The 25,977-nt window shown below is 41.4% G+C and overlaps 1 protein-coding gene across 1 annotated transcript; it reads right to left on the reverse strand.

The window, feature by feature from the left end:
* Positions 1-620: 620 nt before the first annotated feature.
* Positions 621-6,862, reverse strand: LOC117560534 (calreticulin-like). The gene is made up of 9 exons (XM_034237439.1): positions 6,626-6,862; positions 5,784-5,885; positions 5,058-5,261; positions 4,852-4,946; positions 4,554-4,763; positions 3,134-3,247; positions 2,881-3,024; positions 2,652-2,744; positions 621-1,401 (listed from the first exon to the last, which is right to left on the reverse strand). The coding sequence occupies exons 1-9, from the start codon at positions 6,717-6,719 to the stop codon at positions 1,186-1,188; spliced, it is 1,272 nt and encodes a 423-aa protein (XP_034093330.1). The 5' UTR covers positions 6,720-6,862; the 3' UTR covers positions 621-1,185.
* Positions 6,863-25,977: the final 19,115 nt, after the last annotated feature.

Genomic DNA, 25,977 nt, shown 5'->3' on the forward strand with positions numbered 1-25,977 from the left:
AAACAATAATAAATGTTCTGTTGAACAACTCATGGTTTTAGTTACTAAATATAATTTTGGAAAGTTTAATCTATACCAAATAATCCTATTTCACATGTTTCTCTGTGTCAGAATCTGAATCTAAAATAAAAGTAGGAGTGAAAAGCACAATATTTGCTTCCAAAATGTAGACAAGTAGAAACTAGTATAAAATGAAAGTACCTAAAATGTGTACTAATTACGACATTACTTTAGTAAATGTACTTAGTTGCTTTCTACCACTGGTTATAATACCATTACCTATATACTACATACTGGTATACAAAATGGGACAAGGGTGTCACAAGAAGACATTGTATGTATTGGGCCTTCACATGGCCTCATCCTATTTAGAAAAGCCTCTACATTTTTGGGGAAAAACGTTTTTGCAGATATACATCAGAGGTTTGGAAAGATAGGGGAAGACATTTTCATCCAAAACGTGGGTATCATGTTTGCACAGATACTGAAAATGTTAAAACACAGAGTAAAAACAAGGGTGGATGCTTGCTGTCCGATTGTGTTTGCCACCATCTATGAAACATCATCTTCACACCACACTGAAATGAGACTGACCCCTACCACTGAAAACACGCGTGAGCTGGTAGAGAGGGCTTTCATTTATTCACTGTAACTGAACAGTGTGCATCCACAGGACAGTCATTCAGAACAATGAGAATATTTTGATTGCACACATCACAGCTCATCTAATGCAGTCTCACTCTCAAACACACATCACACACTCATGGAGAAAGCAGGTAAGCCCAAAATCAGAGCTTTGGAGACTTAGGGAAATCAATGTAATGATTAAATAAATAATGATGGGGTCATTTAAGAAATAAACAATGAGGCATCATAAAAGTGCAGAACGTAAAACATCAGACCCTCAATTTACTAGACAACTCGACAAAGGAAATAAACAAAGTGAATTGGCTCCGAGTGCACACACACACACACACACCATGTAAATCACATTCGATTGCTCAACCAAAGAAGACACAAACTGGAAAACAACATGTAAACCCTCACCCCTTCTCTGATTTGAATGCTAAAAAAAAGCAGCAAGGGAATCAATAAAAAATAAATCTGACCTGACCCCACCTGACCCCTCCCCCGCCCCCAGACCTGAATAAAAGGCTGCTTGTATGAAAGGCCAGAGTCTATCCTCTATAACTCGTCCTTGTCTTTGACGTCTTCCTCTTCCACCCCTGCGTCCTCGTCCGTCTCCTCGTTCTGCTCGCCCTCGTCTTCCTCGTCCTCCTCCTCCTCGCCGTCTTCCTCATCCTCTTCGTCTCCAGTGTCTTTCTTCTTGCTCTTCCCTTCCTCCTCCTTCAGTTTCGTCTCCATGTCCTCCTGCTCGTCCTTCATCTTCTTCTCTGGTCCCTGTTGGGAAAACAAGACAAGTTGTTGGGATGCGTTGGGAACACAGGTGTGTCATTACCTAGCACATGGACTTCCCTGATTCTATAACAACACCTGCATTATGTGCTTCACCAGGCAAGCTACAAACAACAGGTACTCAAAAGCACCCAATCAAGGACGTAGTGCTCCTGGAATAGATGCTTCCTGGGTTGCGGTCCAATAGTCATGTTAGCTTCCTAATGGAGTGAAACGACTTAAAAGAACTTGTACATACATCATAAAATACGTTTACATTTTCTAGATAATAGAAAAGGACCTTTAACACTTCCCGTGGGGTCCCCTTTAGATAAGAAATGCATATTGTTTACAAAAGAAAAAGCAGATAATGCCGTCTCACAATTCCTTGTGTTCTCAACATTTAAAGTGACGCTCCATTCAGCCGTTTACAGAAACACTGAATGTTGACCAACGAACATGGATCATGTAAATGACGGTGCTTATTAAGCATTTTTCATCTCATGCCATAACTTGCTAAAGTGCTTATGAGTTTTGAATTATAATCAATACATTAAACTAAAAGGTGAACAATTTAAATTACATTGATTACTTTAAAATCATAAAATAAAATCTAAAGTTCACTGTGTCAACTGAGTTGGGTGGCTTTTCTTAAGCTATTCTTTTTTATTCAACATTTTTAAATGTTAAGCAGTAGTTGTAGTCAATGTGGAGGGCTAACATGTAATGCATATATTGCATAAAGTATTATGTATTCTAATATTTTCATACAATCTTATACAATTTATCTGGATGCGCTTTTAGTAGTCCATTCCTGGAAATTGTACTTTTTCTGCTGCCGCATAATACATATGTCACCTATAGCTTGCGATGCTAGATCTAGTCAGCCGTTATCCTGCTATTCTTTTATATTATAGCTGGTTAGCAAAACCAAACTGATACAATTAGATAATAGCTTTTGCTGCAATTTAATTTGTGTCATGCTTCAGAGAAATGTGAGGGTATAAGTGAATGAAGAGGTAATTAAATATGAATGAGTGCAATCATTACACGAACTATAATTCAGGTCAGAAGTGTTTTAGTGGTCTGGTCCAAGCAAGAAATATGTTTAATTGTTTTATATGCATTTGTCAGTATTTTCTTACTTAAAAAAGAAAGAAAACTAAGCACATAAGTAAATCGATGAAACGTTAACGCATATATTGTTTTGTTTAGAACACTACTAGGTTCTTCCTAAAGCAGTGAAGTCATCCTACCTTAGTAGCTCCCCAGGTGTCCTTCCCAAACTCCTCTGCTTCTTTGATGTCGTCAGTAATCAGGAAGTTGTCAAAGATGGTGCCAGATTTCACCTGAACAAAGACACAAAGCAAATAAGTATTGTTTACTCAAGGAGTCTCTGTTATCTTCGACCGAACAAGTCTTCTTGTATACTTAGGCTTGATAATTAATTGTGACAACACTCTCTGAGGGGGCGACAGTCATTACCTGCCACAGATCCAGGCCCAGAACTGCAATCTTTTCAAACTTGTACATGTTGGCATCAGCAGTGTACTCCGGGTTGTCGATCTCAGGGTGGACCCAGGCTCCCTTGTAGTCGGGGTTTTCGATCTGCTTGGGCTTCCACTCGCCCTGCAAAGACAAAATGAGATAGATATTACCCCTGACACTGCCCTTACTCTTCTCTCGACAGATATGATTTACATTGCTGAACAAATCGTTTAGTCTGTATATTCCTTACCTTATATTCTGGGTTACTGATCATGGCGGGCTCCCACTCTCCGTCCATGTCCACGTCCCAGTCGTCAGGCTTCTTGGCATCGGGGTCAGGGATGGTCTCTGGCTTTTCCCAATCCTGAGAGACAGCAGAATTAGAGCTTCCACTCTTGTCTTATTGTATCAACACAATGTAATAACATGATGCACGGCGCATAGACGTATTCTATGGGAACTATTATCAGCCCTACGATAATGTGATTGATAAATCCCGTTTTGACTTTATTTCTCTAATTCCCTGTTTCATAACAGTTCACAAGACCAGTTCACCAAAGATGCCTTTGTTAGCCGGTCCAACACCTAACATATTGCACATATAGTAGGCCTAATTTAAAAGAAATGTATCGAAGCATGACACTTCCTGTTCTGTCAACGGCATGTTTAACGCTTTTTATGACTGTCTGATTTCACTTTGGACGAGCCATTCTACTGACCATCTCTGACTGTCCTCATAAATGACCATTCTTCCAGATGCCATGGTGAGATTAGCTATGCAGAATTTAATTACACACAGCAGCTCAGTTTAGCAACTGTTCCTCACTAGCTACTAGTTCTACTAGCATCTCCAATGTGGCATTTCTGGCACAAATCTGTTTAACCAAGCGGTCAGCTCAGAATTGCTCATAATAAACTGTGACACCTTGTTCAAATGTAATTATGCAGACTTTAGCACTATGCTACTTTTTTTCTGTCAGTTTAGTTTTCAATAAACTCTTTCTTTCTGCCCTAAAATGTTAGCTGGGTCATTAGAGGAAAAAACCAAGGAATCATAAAACAAATTCATCTTGCACAAATACACAATTTTGTCATATATCAAAAAAGTACACAAATATTAACAGTCATTTTAACAGAGAGTTCAATGACTCATTTTATGGGGGCTCTGTCCCCCCTCACCCTCCTAAGGAACTCCAGTAGATAAGCTGTGATTGAGGGTCTGAAATCTTTGTTAGTCTATAACAAAACGTGTTATTTGATCAGGTTGTCACCCTCATAATGTTCAACAGACAGCAGGTATGATTAAGCTAACTCGTTTTTAAGCTAGTAGCATAGAGGACGAATACTATTCTAGTATGAGGTTAAGCTGCTCAGATGATAGTTGGTGTGTATTTCCCCAAGGATACACACTGCCTGTAGTAATGAAAGATCCCACTCTCCAGTACCCTTCATTGTTACGATACGCCTTTCAGCTTGAAGACGTATTCATTTTCAAAATATGGAGATGACAGTATCATATTCTGAAAGCAAATACTTTGAGATGACATCCAGCACATTTTGATATAATGTGTCACAATGGACATGAATCTGGATTTTTCAGTTTTTTAAAAGTTGGCTTCCGTATTTTTGAATTAGCTTCAAGCCATCCACACCGGGCCCTGACGTCCTACCTCAGACATGGTGTCCTCGGGGTCGTCGATCTTGGCCCTGTCGTCCCAGTCGCTGGGCTTCTTGGCCTCTGGGTCCTTGATGGTCTTGGCGGGCAGCATGTCCCAGTCTTCCTCCATGGAGCCAGACTCCACCTTCTCACCGTCGATCTTCACCTCGTACGTCTGGTCTGGGTTCAGGATCAGTGTGTACATGTGGGTCAGCTCGTCATCCTGGAGGTAAAGGGAGTTTAGAGTGAGTACAAATCTTTAAACCCATGTTATAATCTTACAATTGCAACAGACATCATGCCGTAGTTACCTTGCATTTGATGTCTTTCTTGATGAGGTGGTTCTGGCCCTTGTAGTTGAAGATCACGTGAACCTTCTTTGTGCTGTATCCACAGATGTCGGGCCCTGGAGACAAAGGTCATGTTTTGTTTATGAATTTAGCAATACCAAAGGGCTCTCTTAAAACAGCCATGTTCTGTAGTCAGGCCTCGGTTACTCAGGTCCAGCATGACTCACCAAACATGATGTAATACTCGGAGTCGCCATGCATGTTGCTCTGGTCGAGGTCAGAGGGGAAGACCTTGACGTAGCCGCCTCCGCAGTCGATCTTCTGCTCGTGCTTGATGGTGAACTGGATGACCAGGGGCGTTCCCTCGTTGCTGAAAGGCTCAAAGCGGGCCGACGTGGAGTAAAAGCGGGCATCCTGGCTGGTCTGGAGACCTAGGGTAGGTACGGTGAAGAAAGTCAACATCTGTTAGCAACAGACGTGTGCTTATTACTTCTTGAGCAAGTTTTCCTTTTAAAAATGGCTTTATTCACTTAAAATGTGGATTTTCTTGTGCGCCGGTTACTCTGGGAGTTACTGTAGAGTTTAGGGATATAAATAAGCCTGCATCATCTCAGCACACTGGCCCCAGGATGTCAGGAGCCCTAAAGGTTCCAGCATAACTGAGTCAAAACTGGGTTGTGCTAATTCCATTGTCCCTAATCACTAAAGTTAGGCATCACATTCCACAGAGTAAACCTGTCAAGCATAGAAAAGTGTATCAAATACATGAACATTTGGTGGTGTTAGAGGCCCATTTTTCCTAAGGCAAAACCTTGGCAGGTTCGTTGAGTTCTCAACACCTGCAGACCAATTTCAAGTTCCTGTGGCTGCACCTAGAGCAGCTTATATAGACACACCTCTTTTACCTACATTTGCATGATTAGACGGCTTTGTCTTGGTGACAGAGGAATTACCTTTATCAGCTTCGGCATCTCCATAGAACTTCCCAGCACTCAGTTTCAACTGGCCGTAGTCTGACTTGTGCTTGGACTCGGCCCAGCGGCTCTGCCATGCATCTGAAACACAAATATATAATTTAGTTCGGTAATAATGTATACTAACAAGAAAAGCTAATATATTACTTGTTGTATGTACTGAAAATTGCTGCACTGAATTTGTAGACAACTTCCTAAAACGTCTGAGTGTTTAAGGATGACTGCGCAATGACAAGGGGGATAGATGTGAACGAAGTCTCGTTTGCATTTTTTTCAGCACTAATACTGATTTAGTCCACAATTTTAACAGTTTATAGAGCTCATATCTTATCTGGATAGTTCCCAAAGCTTCTGTCCCCCCTTTTTTGTTTTCCTTTTCATCGAACTTCTGCTTTTATTCGAACAGTTTCTGCACAGTACAGTTACGTTACGTAGTTTAAACAGAAAGTAACGGCAGTATGGAAGCCATCAATATCAAAAGTGAAAGGATATTTGGACTCGTGTACAAGGGTGTCACTGTCAACTCGAAATTGAGTATTACTGTTGGATTTTTAAAATAATATCAGAACTTCGATTTTTAAGGTTACTGTAATGCAATACTTTAGCCATTTCTGAGTGTCTCTCAGTTGACTAATACACATAATAATAAGGTGGCCTAGCCTATTCTAATGGGTTGAATTAATGCAGCAAGGAATTTTCAAATTTGCCTTTTCTTAAAATGACGAAAGATAAAGTTACCAACAGTTAAAAGCAGTCAGTCTCACAGCACAACCATTCAAACATAGGACAAAAACACATGAATTGGCTCAAAGTTACTGTACCTCCATCCAGAAACTGTTCCTTGAAGTACACGGTGGCGTCAATAGTGACAGCTATCGATGCAAAAACTGCGAGGATGGCTACAGCTAGCTTCATGTTGGCAGCTTCTTCTCACCGGGGCCAGGGAGGAGAAAATAGCAGATTTGAGGTGAAACGAGCTAATAAAGCTTGGAGGAAATGTAACCTGAGTATTTTAACAGCAAGCCCTGCACAGATGGCCGCGGCTCATTGGACGAGCGTCCCACCAATCAAATGAGACCACGAGTTACTTTTCGGAAACACTCGGCCTGCCTCGGACTTAGATCGGAGAGGAGCCGAGATAAACAACTGCTGTGTTCAGGGACTGTGGGCAAAGTGTCATGTGAGCGGTTTTAAAGGTGCGGTTGCTCACATGTTCCACCCAGGGATTAAGAATATTTTCAAACATTTCAGGCGTTCATTTAATCCCTTTTCAAATCCACTAATGCATTTATGATTGGTTTTAGTTGACCTATTGAATTTAAATTGTATTTAATTATCTTACTGGCTGGTTGCTTTCATCTTCAACAACGTCTCCAATGCAACAGCAGTTTCGCAATCCGTTGTAGTTTTCAGTATTTCTTCACCACTGTTCGGGGGCACACCGTTTGACAGTGTGTACTTTGTGGCACGAGTAACACTTTTGAAATGGTCGATATTATTTTGTGTTTATAAAATTATAATTGTATGTTTACACATCTAATATTAGCATACATTAACGAGTTACTTTCTGAAACACTCGGCCTGCCTCGGACGTAGATCGGAGAGGACCCGAGATAAACAACTGCTGTGTTCACTGTTCAGGGACTGTGGGCAAAGTGTCATGTGAGTGGTTTTATAAAATAATAATTTGATGTTTACACATCTAATAGCATAGCATACATTAACAGGTTTGGGGAGTAACGGATTACATGTAACAGGTTAACACTATCAGGATTACAATGTTAGAGAACATTTACAAAAATATATTACGAAGCACATGCTTACATACAGGGTTCGAGTTATGTGGGAGCCAATGGGAGCTGAGCTCCCATAAGGAGGGGTTTGAGCTCCCATGCTCCCACGGACGCAGTAGGCTTGTTCGAGACGCGTTGCGGCTCGCCTCGAAAGTAGACGAGAATAGCCGATCGCAGCCGGGGGACGTCTCAAAAAGCTCGCCTGAAGTCGGACAGCTCGGAGTCGGCTTCGTCTTCTTCTTCTCTCGGTTTTTTGGCGGATTGCAAACAACTTTAAGGTGCATACCGCGACCTCAGGAGTCGGCTTGACTCGGTTTGCATTTATAAAGAATGCACATATGTGTTTAATCGTTAATGTCAGATATGTACTAAGTAAATACATTTGTTCCTGCTCAAGATTAGATTCAACTTTATTGTTATTGCACATATTACAGGTACTGAGACAACAAAATGCAGTTTAGCTTCTAACCAGGTGCAACAAGCAGTAAAGTGAAAAGTAATGTACACAATAGACAGAATAAAATATAGAATGAATTGAATGATGAATAAACAGTGAGGGGTATGAATACACTATATATCAGCCTGTGAGCAGTATGAACAGTGTGTATGAATATGCTAAAATGTATAAAGTATGAAAACGGTAAGCAGTGCAATTATAGTATAACATATATAGATATTAATGTCATGATGATAAACACTGTGGAACAATGATGAGAAATGGGAATGGATGTGGCGACGTAAAACTTGTTAGGTGGAGTGCGTTGCGGTGGAGATTTAATAGAACTCAGAAGACAGCTTTCTTTAGCCTTTATTAGGCATATTTATTGATATCGTGGTAGGAGAGATGCGGTTGTGCTGCCGCTCTGTATTCGATCCAAACAACATCTGACCGGATAAGGTAGAGGCCACAGGTAGTGCAAGGCAGCGCCTTAGACATATAAGAGGCTTCTCAATACTCACATTTCCCCTCCTCGACTCCCCCTCGGTTCCCCTCCTCGAGACTTAGACCCGCCCACAGGAGATGCGGGCGGAGGACCGAGGAGAGAGGAGGGGAAGCAGCAGACGTTTAAAGAAATGTGAACTCCTCTCCTCTGAGCGGTCATTTTAAAGAGACGTCCGTTCATTATTACGTGGCAACAGCTGCATCAGCTGTCGAGTGTTTTGTCATAGCGCTGTATCTCTGTTAGATCAGCTGAACATTGTTCCCCCACATATTTACTTTGAATTCATTGAGAGTGCGGTATAATGAGACAATAACAGGCTACAGATGTGGACACACACACACAAATATATGTATATAAATATATACAATTTAAAGTATGAGAGCACTCTCATAATAACGTAATACAATCAGGGATATATCCCCCCCTCTCTCTGGTCGCTGAAATGGGGAATTGAAATTACGGGCCAAAAGTTGTATTTACAAGTAGGCCTATTAAAAGTAAGCAGAGGATACCAAACCAACTGAGACCCGTCTGTCCGCCGCATTTACGCACACACCTACACACTGTACCACACACACCTACAGCTCCTAAAGCATAAGCCGTTGTGTATTTTATTATGTGAAGCAATGGTCTTAGAAAAATATCGACTCTTTGTTTGTAGATATCTACTAAACTAAAGCAAATAAAGAGAGTAGGCCTGTTATACTGAGTGATATTATACACACTGCTCTGCTTTCTGCATGGACCTTACAGCTGTTCTCTCTGGAAACATCGCGACGCGATGAAAGCAGTTTCTAAAATAATATCCAGGGGATGCATGCAGAGCTGTCATTGGCTGAGATAAGTCCGGCCGTGCGTCACGCCTCCACCGTTCCCGGAAATGCATCCGTGGAGGAACCATCAGTGTATCCTCGAGCTCCTCCAGAGAGCCTACTCGACGCTCGATCCTCGGTGTGCATTTAGAGCAGTGCTTCTCAAAGTGTGGTCCGCGGACCACTGGTGGTCCGTGAGCGCCCCCTAGTGGTCCGTGAGTATATTGGTAACATTTCACATTTGAAATAAATAAATAAATTTAAGTTTTCCGCACTCTCGTGGGAATATCTCCGCAATGGAGCGAGGTTAAGTTTCACTTTCAATTGCATGATATAGCCCAGATAAACACCTTCATCACAAACACTCGCGGACCACCTAACTCCACAAATATCCAAAAACACATCGTTTTTTAGAAATCGCCTGAAAATGGTACAAACAAGTGGCAACATGTGTGATGAAGGTGTTTATCTGGGCTATATCATGCAATCGAAAGTGAAACTTAAGCTCGTTCCATTGCGGAGATATTCCCGCGAGAGTGCGAAAAACTTAAATAAATGTATTTCTTTCAAATGTGAAATGTTACCAATATACTCACGGACCACTAGGGGGCACTCACGGACCACCAGTGGTCCGCGGACCACACTTTGAGAAGCACTGATTTAGAGAAATGAGATGTCCTTCAAAATGGCGCGCTGAAATTCATTTCCGGGTCACTACCGGAGGACCGAGGAGGGGACATTTGAGTATTGAGAAGCCTCTAGACTAAATGGCGCTGGTGCAAGGTATAGTCAGTGACGTCACGTCCTGGACGCACTGCAGACAACATTGCCCTCTGCAGGACACAATGAGCAAGGGCGCACATAATGGTACAACATTTAACACCACCACTCGATCCTAGCTTATTGTGGTACATTTTCATAACAGAATACAAACAAAACAAATATTCTCCCCATTTGGCCTTCAATACAAAATAAACAACAAAATACAATGGCACATATATGCATTTCTTGCACTTTAAGTGCCAAACAAATACTGAGCAAACTTTTTCAGTTGTAGCTTAGTGGCTGGTTTTGTCATTAGGTCAGCTACCATGTTGTCAGTAGGACAATATTCCAAAGATATCCTCCCACTGTTCATAGTTTCTCGGATAAAGTGATATTTAATATCGATATGTTTGCACCGCTGCCGATTTACTCGATTTCTGGCAAGTGCAATAGCTCCTTGGTTGTCATCATAAACCTTGGTTTGCCCATATTGATACTCATCAATACCCTTGAGTAGCTGTTGTAAATACATACACTCCTGTATGGCTGACGCTAAGGCCATGTATTCTGCTTCGCAGGTAGACAGTGCAACTGTTGGTTGTTTTCTACTCTTCCATGAAATGAGAGAGCTTCTCTCACTCAGACTGGCACAGTACCCTGTGGTGCTACGTCTGTCTGTACCCTCTGAGGCCCAGTCTGCATCACTATGGACTATTAGGCCCAGTTTACCTGCGTCATCCTTTTTAAAGCATAGTCCACGGTCTGTTGTACCCTTAAGATACCTGAACACATGCTTCACAGTGCTCCAATGCTCTTCACTTGGTTCAGCAAAATGCTGGGAAAGTTTACTGACCACAAAACTTAAATCTGGTCTAGTGCATGTAGCCAAATAGATCAGACTTCCTACTGTCTCTCTATACATCCTTGGCTCTTCCATCTTTTCAGCATTTTCTGTGTATTCAAGTTTAGACTCACATGGGGTTTCTCTGGCCCTACAATCTTGCATTCCAAATCTGGATAGCATTTTGTTCACATACCTTTCCTGTGACATTGTGACTTGACCCTCTGACTGGTTAAAATCTATACCAAGAACATTGTTTAATTTCCCCAGGTCTTTCATTTTAAACCTATCAGTGAGCATCATGTTGACACTTTTCACAACCTCCTCATTGTTAGCAGCAATTATTAGATCATTAACCCATACAATCAGAATCACTTTTTCGTTTTGTTTTTCCCTTGTGTATTGACAGTGATCAGCAGGATTTTGTTCAAAACCATTTTCAGTGAGATATGCATGTAACAGAGCATTCCAGTTTCTGCCTGACTGCTTTAGACCATAGAGGGACTTCTGTAATTTGCATACTAACTTTTCTCCAGTTTTTGACTTTTTCTCATAACCTTCAGGTTGTTCCAAATAGACCTCACAATCAATGGGTGCATGCAGGTATGCAGTTTTCACATCCATTTGGTGTAAAACTAAATCTTCCTGCACTGCCTTTTGCATGACAACTCTAATAGTTGTCATGTCAGCTGTAGGTGAGAAAGTTTCCTCATAGTCAATGCCTTGTTTTTGGCTATAACCTTTTGCAACAAATCTTGCCTTATACTTGTCTGACCCATCAGTATCACACTTGAGAGTATAGACCCACCTACCCCCCACTGCCTTTTTGCCTAGAGGCAACCGGGTGATCTTGAATGTGTCATTCTCTTCTAGTGACTGCATTTCGTCATCCATTGCATTGATCCACTGCCGTCACTTGGTTGACCCTATGGCCTCCTGGTCATTTTGTGGTATGTCACAAACTGCTCTATAACAAGAGTCTACACATGTTACCAGTTGGTCTACTGTATCCTCAGTCTCATAATCCTGTAAGTGCATTGGCTTTCTCCAAGCTCTAGGTGGGTTCTTTCTAGCCTCACTCTCAGTGCCTGGCTGTTCACATTCAGCCACAGAAACATCACCTTGAACACTTTGACCTGATGCATTTCCCATTTTTTCATCAACATTTTCCTCATTGTCAAGGACCCTGGGGTGTACCTCTCTGTCCTGACATTCAATGTGTGACCCAGGTGTCTGTGTTTCTTTCTCTTTGGCTGTCTTGTTTGTGAATTTCACCAACCTGTGTTTTTGGACCTTATCTGTGTACACAAGATAAGCTGGACTGTTCTTATCATATCCAATAAAAATGCCCTGCTCACATCTGGAATCTAACTTCCCCTTCTCTTGTGTGTAGGCAAAACACACAGATCCAAATTTCTGAAGTTTGGACATGTCTGGCTTCTTGCCTGTGAGCATCTCATAAGGTGTTTTCTTTGTGCGATTACTGTAACACCTGTTTCTTACATAGGCTGCTGTCTGTACAGCATAATTCCACAGTGTGTCTGGCAACTTACTGTCTAACAGCATACACCTGCCCATTTCATAGAGGGTTCGCCAACCTCTCTCTGCTGTGCCGTTTTGGTGAGGTGAATAGGGTGCAGATGTCTCATGTCTAATCCTATTTTTGGTTAACAGTGATTTGAATTCTCTATTAGTAAATTCGCCACCGTTGTCTGAACGTAAACATTTTACTTTTCCATAAGGTGCTGAGTCTGTCAAGAACCTCTCTGTGGCATGTATTGCATCACTTTTGGATTTGAGAAAATAAACAGTTATGGCACCCGAATAGTCGTCTGTAAAAGACTGTGCATATTTGTGCCCTTCTAAGCTTGGGGTTCTCATAGGACCGGCTAAATCAGTGTGGACCAGCTGTAAAGGTTCTGTAGCCTTTCTGTCTGGCTCCCTATTCCTTGTCTGGGTGAATTTTCCTTTTGTACAAATTTCACACAGCTGTGCTGGCCTGACTGCACTGCCTCTTATCTCCATGCCTTTTACCACACCCAGTCACTTTTGTACATCCTCATAATTGCAATGTCCCAACATTTCATGCAAAGTTTGCATGTCGTGGCACACATTACATTTATCAACATTTTTCTGAACAGTTGGCAAGTAAAACAGATTACCACTTTCATGGAGGTCAAACCGGTTGTTACCACTCTTGGTGATCATGTGGCTGTCCCCCTTCTTGAAAGTGACTGTCGCTCCTCCATTTGTTGCTCTTTCCACTGAGAAGATATCATGTGGATACGTCGGCATATACAGTGCCTCATGCAGCTGTGCTCTTTGTTGATGTCCATCGTTGTCTAGCAGGTAGATCAGCGCCGTCCCTCTGCGTTGTGCCATCCCGCTGCATTTGGTCCCATCCGCCAGCTCGATTGAATGGGTGTCGGGCTGGAATGTGTGGTCAAAGCTCTTGAACTTGGTGATATCGTTCACTATGTGGGATGTCGCTCCGGCGTCCACCATGATGCCTTTCTTCTTTACGTTGGCTGATGGCCTCTCGCTGTTTGCCTGCTTGGCCATGAAGCAATGATCCTGGTCGCAGTTGTCCTCCTCTTCTTCCTCTGCAACCTTCCTGGCTCCGTCTTCTTTTCCCTTTTTCCTGCACAGGGACTCTGTGTGTGTGTTGCTCTTGCAGTGACTGCACCACACTTTCTGGGTGCACTTGCTTCTAATGTGTCCTTTTTCTCCACACTTGTAAAAAGTCACTGAAGTCAGAGTGGCTTCTCCATTCTTCCTGTGTGTCTTGGTGCCTTGTCTACTTTGCCTTGTGTTAGTCTTCATCACACTGTCCATAGATCCAGTCGTCCTCATCTTCTCAGATTCTTCATAGATCCTCAGTCTTCTCTTGAAGTCTTTAAATGTAACATCGTCCTCGTTCTGTGTTACATGGACAGCCAGTGGCCTGAATGAATCTGGCAGTCCATTCAAAATGGTGGCTACAAGCAGCCCATCACTCATGTTCTCTCCTGCATCACGTAGAGCTGCAATTATATTCTCAGCCCTTATCATGTAATCAGTAACAGTTTCATTGTCTGCCATTTGTATGGTGGTCAATGATGTATACAGGTTTAGAATCCTTGGCTTGCTTTTTCCTGAATAGTGTTCCCTCAATAATTTCAGGGCTTTCCTTCCATCCTCGGCGGCATCATGTCTTATCAATGACAGGCTCTTATCATCCAGGGCATTCACCAACTGTGCATAACAGTCTTCATTTTTTCCTGGATCTGCAGCTAATGCGGCTTCACCCGTGGGCACTCGCAAAATAGTGTCTTTTAGCTTCAAAATGTGCAAACGGCTAAGGAATCTCGTCTCCCACAGATCATACTTATCTTCTGTTCCATCGAATAAAATCTGCTGGGGTGTTCCTGCTCCGGCCATTTTTTACGTTGCATCCACGTTAACACGTCTTCTCTCAGTTCACTTATCTCCAAACATTGGGTAACGGCTTGTAGAAATACCGTGTCTTCAGTTTACGCGGGAGTCTCTCAGCGCCGTCTTCATCCAGGTCCCACTAGTAGCTTCATTTAATAGAACTCAGTAGTAGACAGCTTTCTTTAGCCTTTATTAGGCATATTTATTTATATCGTGGTAGGAGAGATGCGGTGGTGCTGCCGAGGACACAATGAGCAAGGGTGCACATAATGGTACAATATTTAACAAAACTGACACAAAACAACAACAAACTTTTGTCGAGCCAATTGGAGAGTTTCATCAGCAGCACGGGGTAAAAACCACCAATGAGCGCTCAGCTCGAGATACCAGCAAGTCGTTTCCCATCAAGCATTTCGCTTCCGCAGCCCGTGGAGAGGAACTGCGCCGCCTCGTCGCGCCTCGCTCTCAAGGCTGCGGGCGTCTTTGTCCCGCGAGATTTCAACGTCTCATGTAGGCGAGCCTCCAGAGCAAGTCGGACAAAATGACTAACCATCATGCAACGCACTAGCAAGACGTTGATTGCAACTGCGCAGGTCTCACTTGTCTCAAACAAGCCTACTGAAATCATACATCTGTGCGGGTCGCTAATACATTACCAACAACCATTATTTTAATCACAAATAATGCATGTGTCAATGTAATGAATATTATTTACGTTAACGAGGTAAATAGGCTAAAATAAAAACATGTTTTCCAAAAAAACAACGCATCTCTTGATTGACAATATGCAGTGGCGGCGCCAGGGTATGGCTGGGGTAGGCTACAGGCTAAGCCATACCAAGAAATGGCTTAGCCCCACCGTGAACAATTATGTTAAAGTAAGCATGTTGAGAACACGGATTGCGAAAATATACTGGTCGTGTCCACAACACACAAACTGATCCTGCTGTAACAACAAGTGCACGTTACTGATGCAATATGGTTAAGACCATTCGGGTTTATGCTAGAAGAGGGGTGCAAGGAATAGTCTAAGTAGTGGGGGAGTGTTATACACTAAAGGTGTGGAAATGCTCTCGCGTTATAATATCAGCGCGGCCGCGGTCAGATCAAAATGCCTCCGAATGCAATTTGAATATACCTACAGCCAATCAGAGCAACGCAACGTTGGGTCTGCGTCATGCCTTACTGATTGAGATCAGTCGGAACCGCCATTCAGTATCCCCATTGGATCTTCAACGTGTACTATCACACGTCACGTTCACAGTGATCCCTTTGTATTTACTACAAGACAAATGTGCCGTTTTATTTCATACAGTTCCATTTTGATTGAGACAGGGAAATAATCTAAACCTCACGTGTGGCGTTTCACTGTCAAGGGGGGCGATATAACGTGTATGTAATTACATTGCAAATACTGATTTGAGCCCCACCTCTGTATGGGTTAGCCCTACCATGGATTAACCAACAAAAATACTCAGGCGCCGCCACTGACAATATGCCTGCACTGCACCTCCAAGGTGCGCAATACATTATTGCACAATCTATGCCTGTGAGCGTGCTGCGCGAGCCGAGATGATGTGTGTGTGCATACTTGAACCTTTTCATATTTAAATTTGTAGCAGGTCTGCTGGCAGGCCCGGACTGGCCATCGGGAGGACCGGGAGGTTTCCCGATGGCCTGGCGATTTTGTTTTTATTAATGTAGGCTATTGTGAACGCAACGCTGCGCAAATGTGGGTTTGCCTCACACAGGGTGACTGTCTGTCTACATGATGGCATCTGTTTCATGCCCCCGGACCCCCCTAGAGGATTTGAGGTCCACCCCCAAAATATGTGGACATGGTAGGGTTCCCAAATACATTTGCACATTTGTTTAAATAGTAACCCCTGTCCATATATTTATTATTGGTGTGTGTGTGTGTGCGCGTGCGTGTATGTGTGTGCACGCGTTAGTTTCAAAGACCCCCATAGAGCTCAGTTTATAACTCGAACCCTGCTTACATATATAACTAGTCTCGACTTTAATACATGTATTTAACTTGAACTGCGTTTCTGAGTTGCATTGCAACATATTGAAGTAAACTACGGTGGCCCTGAAGTGCAAGACACCACAGCATTTCACAAAACGCCGCAGCATTTCACAAAACGCCACAGCATAATTTTGCCAGTCAAAAAATAAATAATTTGTTTTGTGTGAAACGGTCAATGAACTACATACTGGTCTTACACAACACACACACGTCACCAAGATGGCCGTCACTACTGTCTTGCTAAACAAGGGATTGACTACCCTCACTATCACCACAATGAAACACGTCCAGAAGAATGTCATGCAAAGCTGCCTGCCTGTCTTCCTTTGATTCTCTCTGAACTGCCTGATCTTTTTAATGTTTAATGTCAACCATTTGTGCAGATAGCATGAAGTAGAAAAAGATCGCCGATGCTAATGTAGCGTTAGCATTTCTCCCCCGGGCTTAAATGGTGTATTATAGAATGATCACATCGGTGTGACAGTACTCTTCAAAGGGTTCACGAAATATGACTACTACTCTTACTGTTTAACATTTTGGGTTACTTAATGTTACTTCATGTTAAGGCTAATAAAAATGACAAGGCTAAGGCTGTAATGCTAACTAACGTGCTAGCTACTAGCTAGGTAGCTAACTTGATCCAGCCACTGGTCCTTTCATCAGACGGGAAGCGAAAGAATGAGCAAGACCCATTGCTTGTTGTTAAAGTTATCTTATCTTAGCTATCTCTTATATTTAGCGGAGGAAAACAAGTGACATCAGTTAGGGTTAGGATTTGTTGTCTTTCTAGTTGCATATTTTTCATAGTCTTATATTTCAACAGTTTTACGACAAACTGTGACTTTTTTGACATGGAAATGATTTTTTTTGACAAACATCATATGTGTAATTCGTGGCACAATTCAAACGGGATCGAAAGATAAGTTTTCTCTCTCCATTGACTTCAATACATAATTTTTCCGAAATAGTAGAGAGGCGTGACTTCGCCACTCTATGCTGTGGTGTTGCACTTCAGGGCCACTGTAGTAACCAAAGGGCACGGAAAAATAATGAGTAACGTTACATACGTTATATTCTAATACTTGTATTAGGTTACTGATAACATATTTTTACAGGTAATTGAGACGGAATTTATTTTTACAGTAACCGTCCTAAATCGCAGTGTATCCAGGAGATAGCTCGCCGTTGTCGTATAGTGGTTAGTACTCTGCGTTGTGGCCGTAGCAACCTCGGTTCGAATCCGGGTCACGGCACATTTTCAAGAGTATGAAATGAAGAATAAAATGTTACAGAATCATGTATCAAGTTCTGAAAATCACATGAGAGAATTGTACTATGGCCTCTATGCTACAATGGTCTACGGAGGTGAAGAAGTACTCTTGTACTTAACCCTTCGGAGTTTACGGAGCTTACACACGGCAGCGTGAGTTCTGCCCATTCACTTTGAATGGGGTGACGTCACGCTTCGCCGAACTGCATTGTGGGAGCAAAGCATAGCTTTGCCCGCGTTGCTCACTTCTAAAGTAAAGCAATGTTCTACTTTTGAAGCTTTGACGGAAGCGTCAGCCAATCGAATAATATGCGAGTACAAGCTCTAGCCAATCAAACCGCTGCTTGTGTGTCCGGGGCGGGAGATTCAGGTGATTGGTTCAGCAGTAGCGTGGCGTGGGGAAAAATGTAGGGGAAGCCCATTTTTTGGGTCGGGGGGTGGTCAATAACGTAACCAGATGAGTGATTACAGCGCCCGGTATCATTTTACACACATTTGTATCACACAGATGCAGGACTTGCACACGCCTGTTATCTAACCGACAGGTCCGCACGCACTCTCCAGCTGAAACTCTCTCCTTATTAATTTAAGCATTTTACTTATTAATGTATGCAGACAATCACACAATCTATGTGATTTTTGGATTTACCGTGCCTCTCAATTGCCCGTGACAGGTTGGCAAAGTCGATGAATCCTGAAGTTGCCCAAGGATTGTTCAGGGAGCACGAATCCTTGTCAAAAAGAAGACATGGCCAGCAAAATAGACGCTGAAGTTTAGCGCTTCCAGTTAGCCACTCCGTGCGGACATAATTGTCCTCATTGAACGTCCGATTCTCTCCCTTTTTCCTCTGCGTACACACAGCTCGAGTGCGGGCATTTGCCTGTCATCTGATTTAATTTGTAGTTGCTGCTGTAGCGGAAGTTTAGTAAAGTTATGTTTGATTAAGTACGCCAAATCTCCACCCTCCATAATGCTTCATTTGCTTGATAATTTCTAACGGCGGTGATGACAGTTACAGTATTAAAACTGATGTTGATGTGATTTGATTGGATGGCAGTGTCCAATCAAATCGCCAGCCGCCAGCCGCCTCTGAAGGGAAGCAAGAGGCGGCTAGCTTCCCTTGGCATGGCCCTGACCAATCACAGGTTGGCAGGGGCATCACGTGGGCCTCATCTGATTGGTCAATCCCTCCATTTTTTTTCACCAAGGGAAGCTAGATTCGGCTGGCCTCCTCTCGCAACAGTGAGTGCAATCTACTGTTTCACCATAACATCTAGAGGGGCGCTGTTTGTTTCACTCTTTGTAAAATACTCAATGAGAATGGGGGAGAGCCGGGCCGGCAGCAACACACAGCAAAGGAGAATTATCGAAACAAAACAAAGTGTTTGTATTTATTTATTTAAATTATAACTACAATCCGAAAAAACAGGGGAAGCCTGGCTTCCCTTGGCCTCCGGGAGAAAACGCCACTGATTGGTTGTTGGTCTAGCTTCAGACCTGACCGCCGGCAACGCATGCCGCCGTGTGTAAGCTCCGGCGGCCCGTCCACACGTCGGCGTGCGTTGAAGCGTCAACGCTTCTGCCCATTCACTTTGAATGGAGTGACGTCACGCTTTCTCGAACTGCATTGTGGTTCCGTCGCTTCGCTTTGCTCGCGTTGCCCAGCAGCATTATTGTGGGTGACTCGAGGTCAAATTTGGCCCAATCAAGATTCATCTTTGACTTTAGACGCCCCAGCCCCACCCATGGCCGTATCCACCATTGAGGTCACCGAGGTCCGGACCTCGGTAATTTTTTTCGAGCTGTGTATACTAAACTTGTGAAATAATTGCACTAAACGGGGTTCTTTGTAGTACTTCCATTTACTGACGATGGGGGCGCTGCATAACTACGTAGCTTCGGTAAAGGAAACAGAAGAAGACTACATGTATCAACAAACCACCGCAGCTCGGACTTGTACCGGATCAGCGGAGGAGTGATGAGGTATCTAGAGATCTGAGTCCAGTGGGCTGCTTGTGTTTCTGTTCATCAGAACATCATAGGACCAGCAGATCCTGTGTGAACGCTCTACGTTAGTCAGTGGACGTCCGACGACATGCACACTAACTTATTTTGCAGCTTTAGGCTATACTTTGGTTTAAATAGCGTGAATAAACTAGCTAGAGAGCTAAAGTTAATTACATTCATCCAATGTCAGAAGGATTACATTTTAACAAACGTTGTAATGCTGTTCTTTCATTTCAATTTGAGTAAAACATTGTAGATATAACATTGTATTGTTTTCTTTTTACACTGACTCAGATATAATGAAAAGACTACGTCAGTCGAAGCTCAGCTTTGGTAAGGAAGAGACAGGACAGGCAGAGAGAAAGAGAGAGAGAGAAAGTGATGGAAGTCAGGGAGGAACTGCAGGTACAGTCACACAAAAGAATGTAGGCTTAATAACCCTATCTATCCATCTATCTATCTATACATCTATAACAATAGTCTTCATTTACAATATTTACAATAGGCATAATTGTAAAACAACATACATCTATTGCAGTTATGATGTCATAATAACATACAATTGTATAAAACACCATTTGCTTACATCTTTGTTCTCTTTTGAGAATCAAACAAAACTGATTTAAAGTAAAAAAAAGAATGCAAACAAACAAGTGAAATGAACTAAATAGCTGAATTGCTTTTAATTCAGTGGCAGGAGCGACAAGTGAGGAGGAGCAAACAGTGAACAACGAGGGAGAGATTGAACAAAGAGAAAGAGTAGAGGACAGAGAGAGTAATGAACAGGAAGAAGACAGAGAGACTCAAGAAGATGGAAGAGAGGCTGCAGGTTATGGAAAGGAGAGTGACAGGGAAAATGAATGTTGACAATGTTTTGTGATCATTGTAGCCTCTTCTGCATGTCCAGATCATTACTAGTAACAATCAACTGATTCTTATGCATTACAATTTCAAAAATAATGTCAGCCCACTGACATGGTTTGAAATCAATATATTATCCAATTTGTGAGCCCCCACAGGACTTAAAAAGCACCTAACTAGATCATGAAAATCCCAAAAATCTCGGGGGGTATCCCCGAACCCCCCTAACATATTTGGACCTCTGTATTTAGGAAATCCTGGATACGGCCCTGGCCCCACCCCCTTCATCCACTGTAGCAATATTTTTTCTCAACATGCACCATGGTCTCCCTTCCCTCTGGCCCCCCTCCCCCCATGGGAACTCCACCTTTCACAAAGAATATACTAACACTTGAACCTGAACACACACATGCACGTGTGCAATATGTGGTGTAATGTGTTTTGGGGCCATAAAATAAAATGACAAGAGGATTGTACGGTTATGAATATATAATAAGTTAGTTATGATGTAGTCAAAACAATATTGGATGATAGTCATTTTTTGTGTGTGTTTTGGACTGAAATAAATCATGGGTCAAAATTGTACCGCGAACACCATGACAAGTAACAGCTTTTGAACACAACACAAGGGTTAAAGGTCATGTCATGCCTTTCCGGTCATTACCCGTCCCCTTGTGTGTTATGAAGGTTTTTCTGCATGTAAACGGTCTGCAAAGTCACAAACCCTCAAAGTACACCCGAGTAAAACTCTAACACAGAAAAGACCTGTCTATGCTGCCCCAGAACGCATCGTTGGAGATTTTGTTGCGTATTTTCAAATTCTAGCGCACTCGAGCTGGTTTCTCCAAAATTGCCTACCCCACATTTAAGGCCTTTTAATAAGGGAAAAGTAAATTACTTAATGTAAGTTTTGCTTACATAGCATTATAGCTCTGTGAGGATCATTTAATAGTGTTTTGTATTGATATTCCTTGTTTGCAAATTAACAAAGGATTGTAGCAGCTGAATGGAAGCACCATGTATTGCTGTCAATACATAAGAAAATACAAAAAATCTGAATATTTGAATAACAAAGCATATTTGAAGATAAAATGTTGCTCATAAAATGAAAGTTTAACATGTGCCAGCCACTAAGGACCTCACTGGGGCGGGGGTTCTTCAGCAGAGGCCTCGTAATTTTTGATGGATTGTGGGGAAAATGTCTCCATTCAAAAGAAATCAAAGAATTTTGTATAACAAACATTTTCAATTCAGAAGATTTAGGACCTGTAATAAAGGATAAACAAAAAAACTACCTTGAGTTTGCTTACATGACTGCAGCTGATTGAGCTGATTTTAAGGACTTCATAGACTGTTGGATAGTTTTATCTTCAACAATCATTTACTAGTGTATTCTTTATCTGCAAAGTAACATATGAATGTAATGAAGTACAGCATTACAAAAGAGAAAGAAAAGACAGTAGGAATTAATTTGAAAATATCCAAATAAATGCAAGTACAGCACTTGAGTCATTAAAGACCCTATGAATCCATTCCATCACTAAATATGTCTGACATTTAAAGAAAATATCTTTCGTAGCTTTTGTCAACATGCTGATTAAAGTTTCAAACCAGTCAAATCAACAATATGGCTTATAGTCAGATTGTTATATGGAGTATAGAAGTGGCATGTGTTGCTACCAACACATTACAAAGTCAGAATATTTTAATAACAGAGGGTATTTAAAGTAAAGCTCTTCACATATGTTGCTCATAAAAGGCAAGTTTATCATGTGCCAGCCATTACCAAGGACCTCACTGACAGCTGCGTTTCTTCAGCAGAAGACTAATGACAGCAGTATTGAGATAATCAGGAAAAATGTAAGCCACAGGAACATATTAGTGTTTACAGGATTATACCCGTTTGCCCCATGAGTACCAAGCGCAGAACTAGAGTGGATCTCAGATGGATTTTGGGACACATGTCTCCATCCAAAAGTTTTTTTCACAAATCATCAGTTTGATACAAACAGTGGATTGGATCATATTTAGAATGCAAGTCCATGAACTTCCCTGTACACCTTTGGCTAACAGAGACCTCGCAGCACAATCGTTCTTACATTTCTCTCCAGTCTTTTTTTCCCTTTCAAAAATCACAATACATTCATTTCTATATATTGTTCTCAAACTGTATCTCAGTGCATTTACATTTAATAAAAAACTTTTGATATGTATGTGTTTACTGTTTATGTTCTGATTTATTTATAATGTATGTGCAATGCCTTGTTGACATGCTGTGACAAACCAATTTCCCAAATTGAAATCAATCAAGTAAATCCAATCTCAATCTAGATCTATTCTAATCGACTTTTATTTATTGTTTGACTTTGCAAACTGTAATTTAGGCCTTCAATATTGTTTTATTTGTCAGATAGTCTACATATTTTCATATTCACAGTCAACTCTTATATTTACACTCTTTTAGTTCTGTGTTATCTTCTATTTTGAGATGTCTTATTGTATGATTGTTTACTTTTTACTCTTTTTTTTGTTCTTGTAATCATGTGCAATACTTTGTTTTACATGCTGCTCCAACGAAACATTTTCCCAATGTGGGATTAATAAAATACATCTATTCTTATTTTATACCAAAGCTCTGTCCCCCAGTTGCAGTTCCAACAGCGGCCACAGAGGGGCTCCAGAGTCTGTGCTACAGCTCACAGTGACTTTCTGATCATGGAATACATAGGATCCCATGGATAACTATCTAGCCTCATAGTTGTTTTGTCCATTTTCATGCTTATTTGGGCTTTGTATAAGATACAGTTTAGACATCCCGTTTGACTCCTTCTACTGCTTACCAGCCCCTTCACAAACAATACACTGTATCATTGTACACAGTACTATTAAAGTTACAACACAATATCCTGTGAGTTGGTGCTAGTAGGTACTGTGCACACACATATATTGTGTTTGTCTGTTATAATATTGATATATGTATACAATTACATTTGTGGTTCATATGCAGGGATGATATGGTTGATTGTTTGGAAAGAGAAAGCTATGTTACCTAGACAAGATTTGAAGCTTGAAAACCTCCATGGTTTTAACAATAAAAAAACTTAGGAGGTTTTAAAGTGCTATATAAATAAAGTTGGATTGGATTGTTGTCACACTTTGTTTACCATTCTGATTAACCCTTAGATGCATAAGTGGGTCTTTTTGGACCCGGTGAGGTGGTTTTCTTGAAGTATCTTTGTAATACATTTTTTTTATCATTTCGTATTCCAGCTATTCCTCAAAAAACATGTTTTGGATATCATGCCATTCACATTTTAAATTGACATTTTAAGAAATTGTAGTTTTTGTATTACTACCCCAAGCTTCCATAAGTGGGTCAAAAATGACCCGCATGTATTTTCTATGGAACCTTTGATTCTTATCACCTGTGGCTGTCAGGAATACATTCACTAGACCACACAGACGACATCACAAGTGACACCTCTCAGGAAGATTATTTTACACAGCAATATCTGATACCTGTCAGTATAATAATAATAATAATACATTATATTTGTATAGGGCATTTCAAGGACTCAAAATCGCTTTACAATATAAGGGGAGGTTAGGGTGGGGGGTATAGGACTATCAAACTTGATCAACCGGCATGGATTGATGGGGGGTGGGCTATGAGTAGACAAGAGGAGAAGAGATGAGTATTGAAAAGGGACTGGAATACTGTGAGGGTCTCAGAATAGCGGGGATCTTTGGGACAATATGTTCAAAACGTTTTATTTCAAAATGTAAAAAAAATGTCTAAAATTATAAATAGTGAAAAATTAAATATAAAATATTTCTAGTGTGAACCAAAATATAATACTAAATATTATACAAGTGTTTTTCTTAACCAAAATGGCATAAAAACACATATTATTCTAATACGGGTCCTTTTTGACCCACTTATGGAAGAGTGTAGGGTCCAGTCACTCGTGCATCTAAGGGTTAATGCAAAATAGCCAGTTCCGAGATCAAACCAGCAGCCTTTAAGCTCACATGCTCAAAGTAAGGATAAGAGCACACAGATATAAAGGTTTATAAAAGAGATTTAAGGAATACAAATAGTTGATGACATACACAGTTTCCCAATCCCCAATTAAAAAGCACAATGATACCAACTGGACCATCTGCTGAAGAACTGGCAGTGATAGAAGAATTATCAGTTGCAATAGAAAAATGAAAGTATTTCCTATATTTAAAAAAAAAGAGGAATTTGTGGATGTGGGTGTTTATGGCCCAAACATCTCACATTTTTTATTAATTTACCATCAGGAGAACTCTGCTGACTCCAAACAATGACCTTATTTTCATCGCCTTCAAATCCCTTCACCCCTTTGCTAACTGACAGACAGAACAGCATGTGACACCCTCAGTCCTTAGACCCTTGAGGCACAAAAGGAAAAACACTCCAAAGAAACCCCAGGTTATGGTTTTATGTGGCGCTAAATATAACATTATGGAGCCAAATATCCCAGTAACCGATCATTCACCAATGTCTTCTTGGGTCTTCCACATCCACACACCCAGATGCTGTTTAAAATGGTCCACAGTAGGTTTCATATTTGCTATTTTTTTGACAGGAGGACAGACGGTAAGAACGGATGACCACAGCCCTTCCTGAAGTATAGTCATGCATGCAGTCATAAAATGTCTTAACCCTCCTATTGTCTTCGTCCCCCCCCCCCCCCCCCCCCCCTTACTTTGATGTTCACGGTCAAATTTGTCCGGTCCTGTTTTAACTGAGATATTACATTAACCCAAAAACCATTAATCATCTCCAAATTTCATTTAACACCCTTTCAAACTGTAAATATTGTATCAGACTACTGGTATACATGAAGAACTGCAGTAAAGAACAGACACTGAACATGTATTGCGTGTGCCAGGTGTGATCCATGTGGGGGGATGGGCACATAAGAGCGGGAAATGTGTCAAATTGTTTTGTCTGTGTGTGTGTGTGTGTTTGTGAGTGCCAGCAGGTGTGATTCACATGGGGGGATGTGGGTGTTACAAAGTTGACTAAATCATCCAAAATTCAATGGAAGTGGTGATCAGCAATGTTATATGTTCAAATGTCTTCTGTGAAGGATATCATAAAGCCTTAATGCAATCGAATGTAAAAAAAAAAAGTTATGATTGATGAAAGTAGTAAATCGGTCAGATTTGACCCAAAGACAACAGGAGGGTTTTAAAGGGCTATGTTTTGAGGTCGAATTTCATACTGTACTCCAATTGGTCCTTGGGCAAAAGAATGCTGTCGGTTCTTTGACGGACATATTGATTCCACTATACTGTATGTCCGTCTGTAAAAAAGATTACAGGATTGATTTACCTTTTGTACTATAAAGATATGTATCACATACGCAACATGTATCTAGTAGGTTGTACTTATTGTTTCTT

The sequence above is a fragment of the Gymnodraco acuticeps genome, unplaced genomic scaffold (genome assembly GCF_902827175.1).
Source record: "Gymnodraco acuticeps unplaced genomic scaffold, fGymAcu1.1, whole genome shotgun sequence".
In the NCBI taxonomy this organism is placed as follows: Eukaryota; Metazoa; Chordata; class Actinopteri; order Perciformes; family Bathydraconidae; genus Gymnodraco; species Gymnodraco acuticeps.

Excerpts from the sequence above, each read along its gene's own strand:
- LOC117560534 (XM_034237439.1), bottom strand. The coding sequence starts at position 6,719 with ATGAAGCTAGCTGTAGCCATCCTCGCAGTTTTTGCATCGATAGCTGTC. Across the intron at positions 5,886-6,625 it reads GGAACAGTTTCTGGATGGAG|ATGCATGGCAGAGCCGCTGG; the intron begins GTACAGTAACTT and ends TTTGTGTTTCAG. Across the intron at positions 2,745-2,880 it reads TGGGCCTGGATCTGTGGCAG|GTGAAATCTGGCACCATCTT; the intron begins GTAATGACTGTC and ends GTCTTTGTTCAG.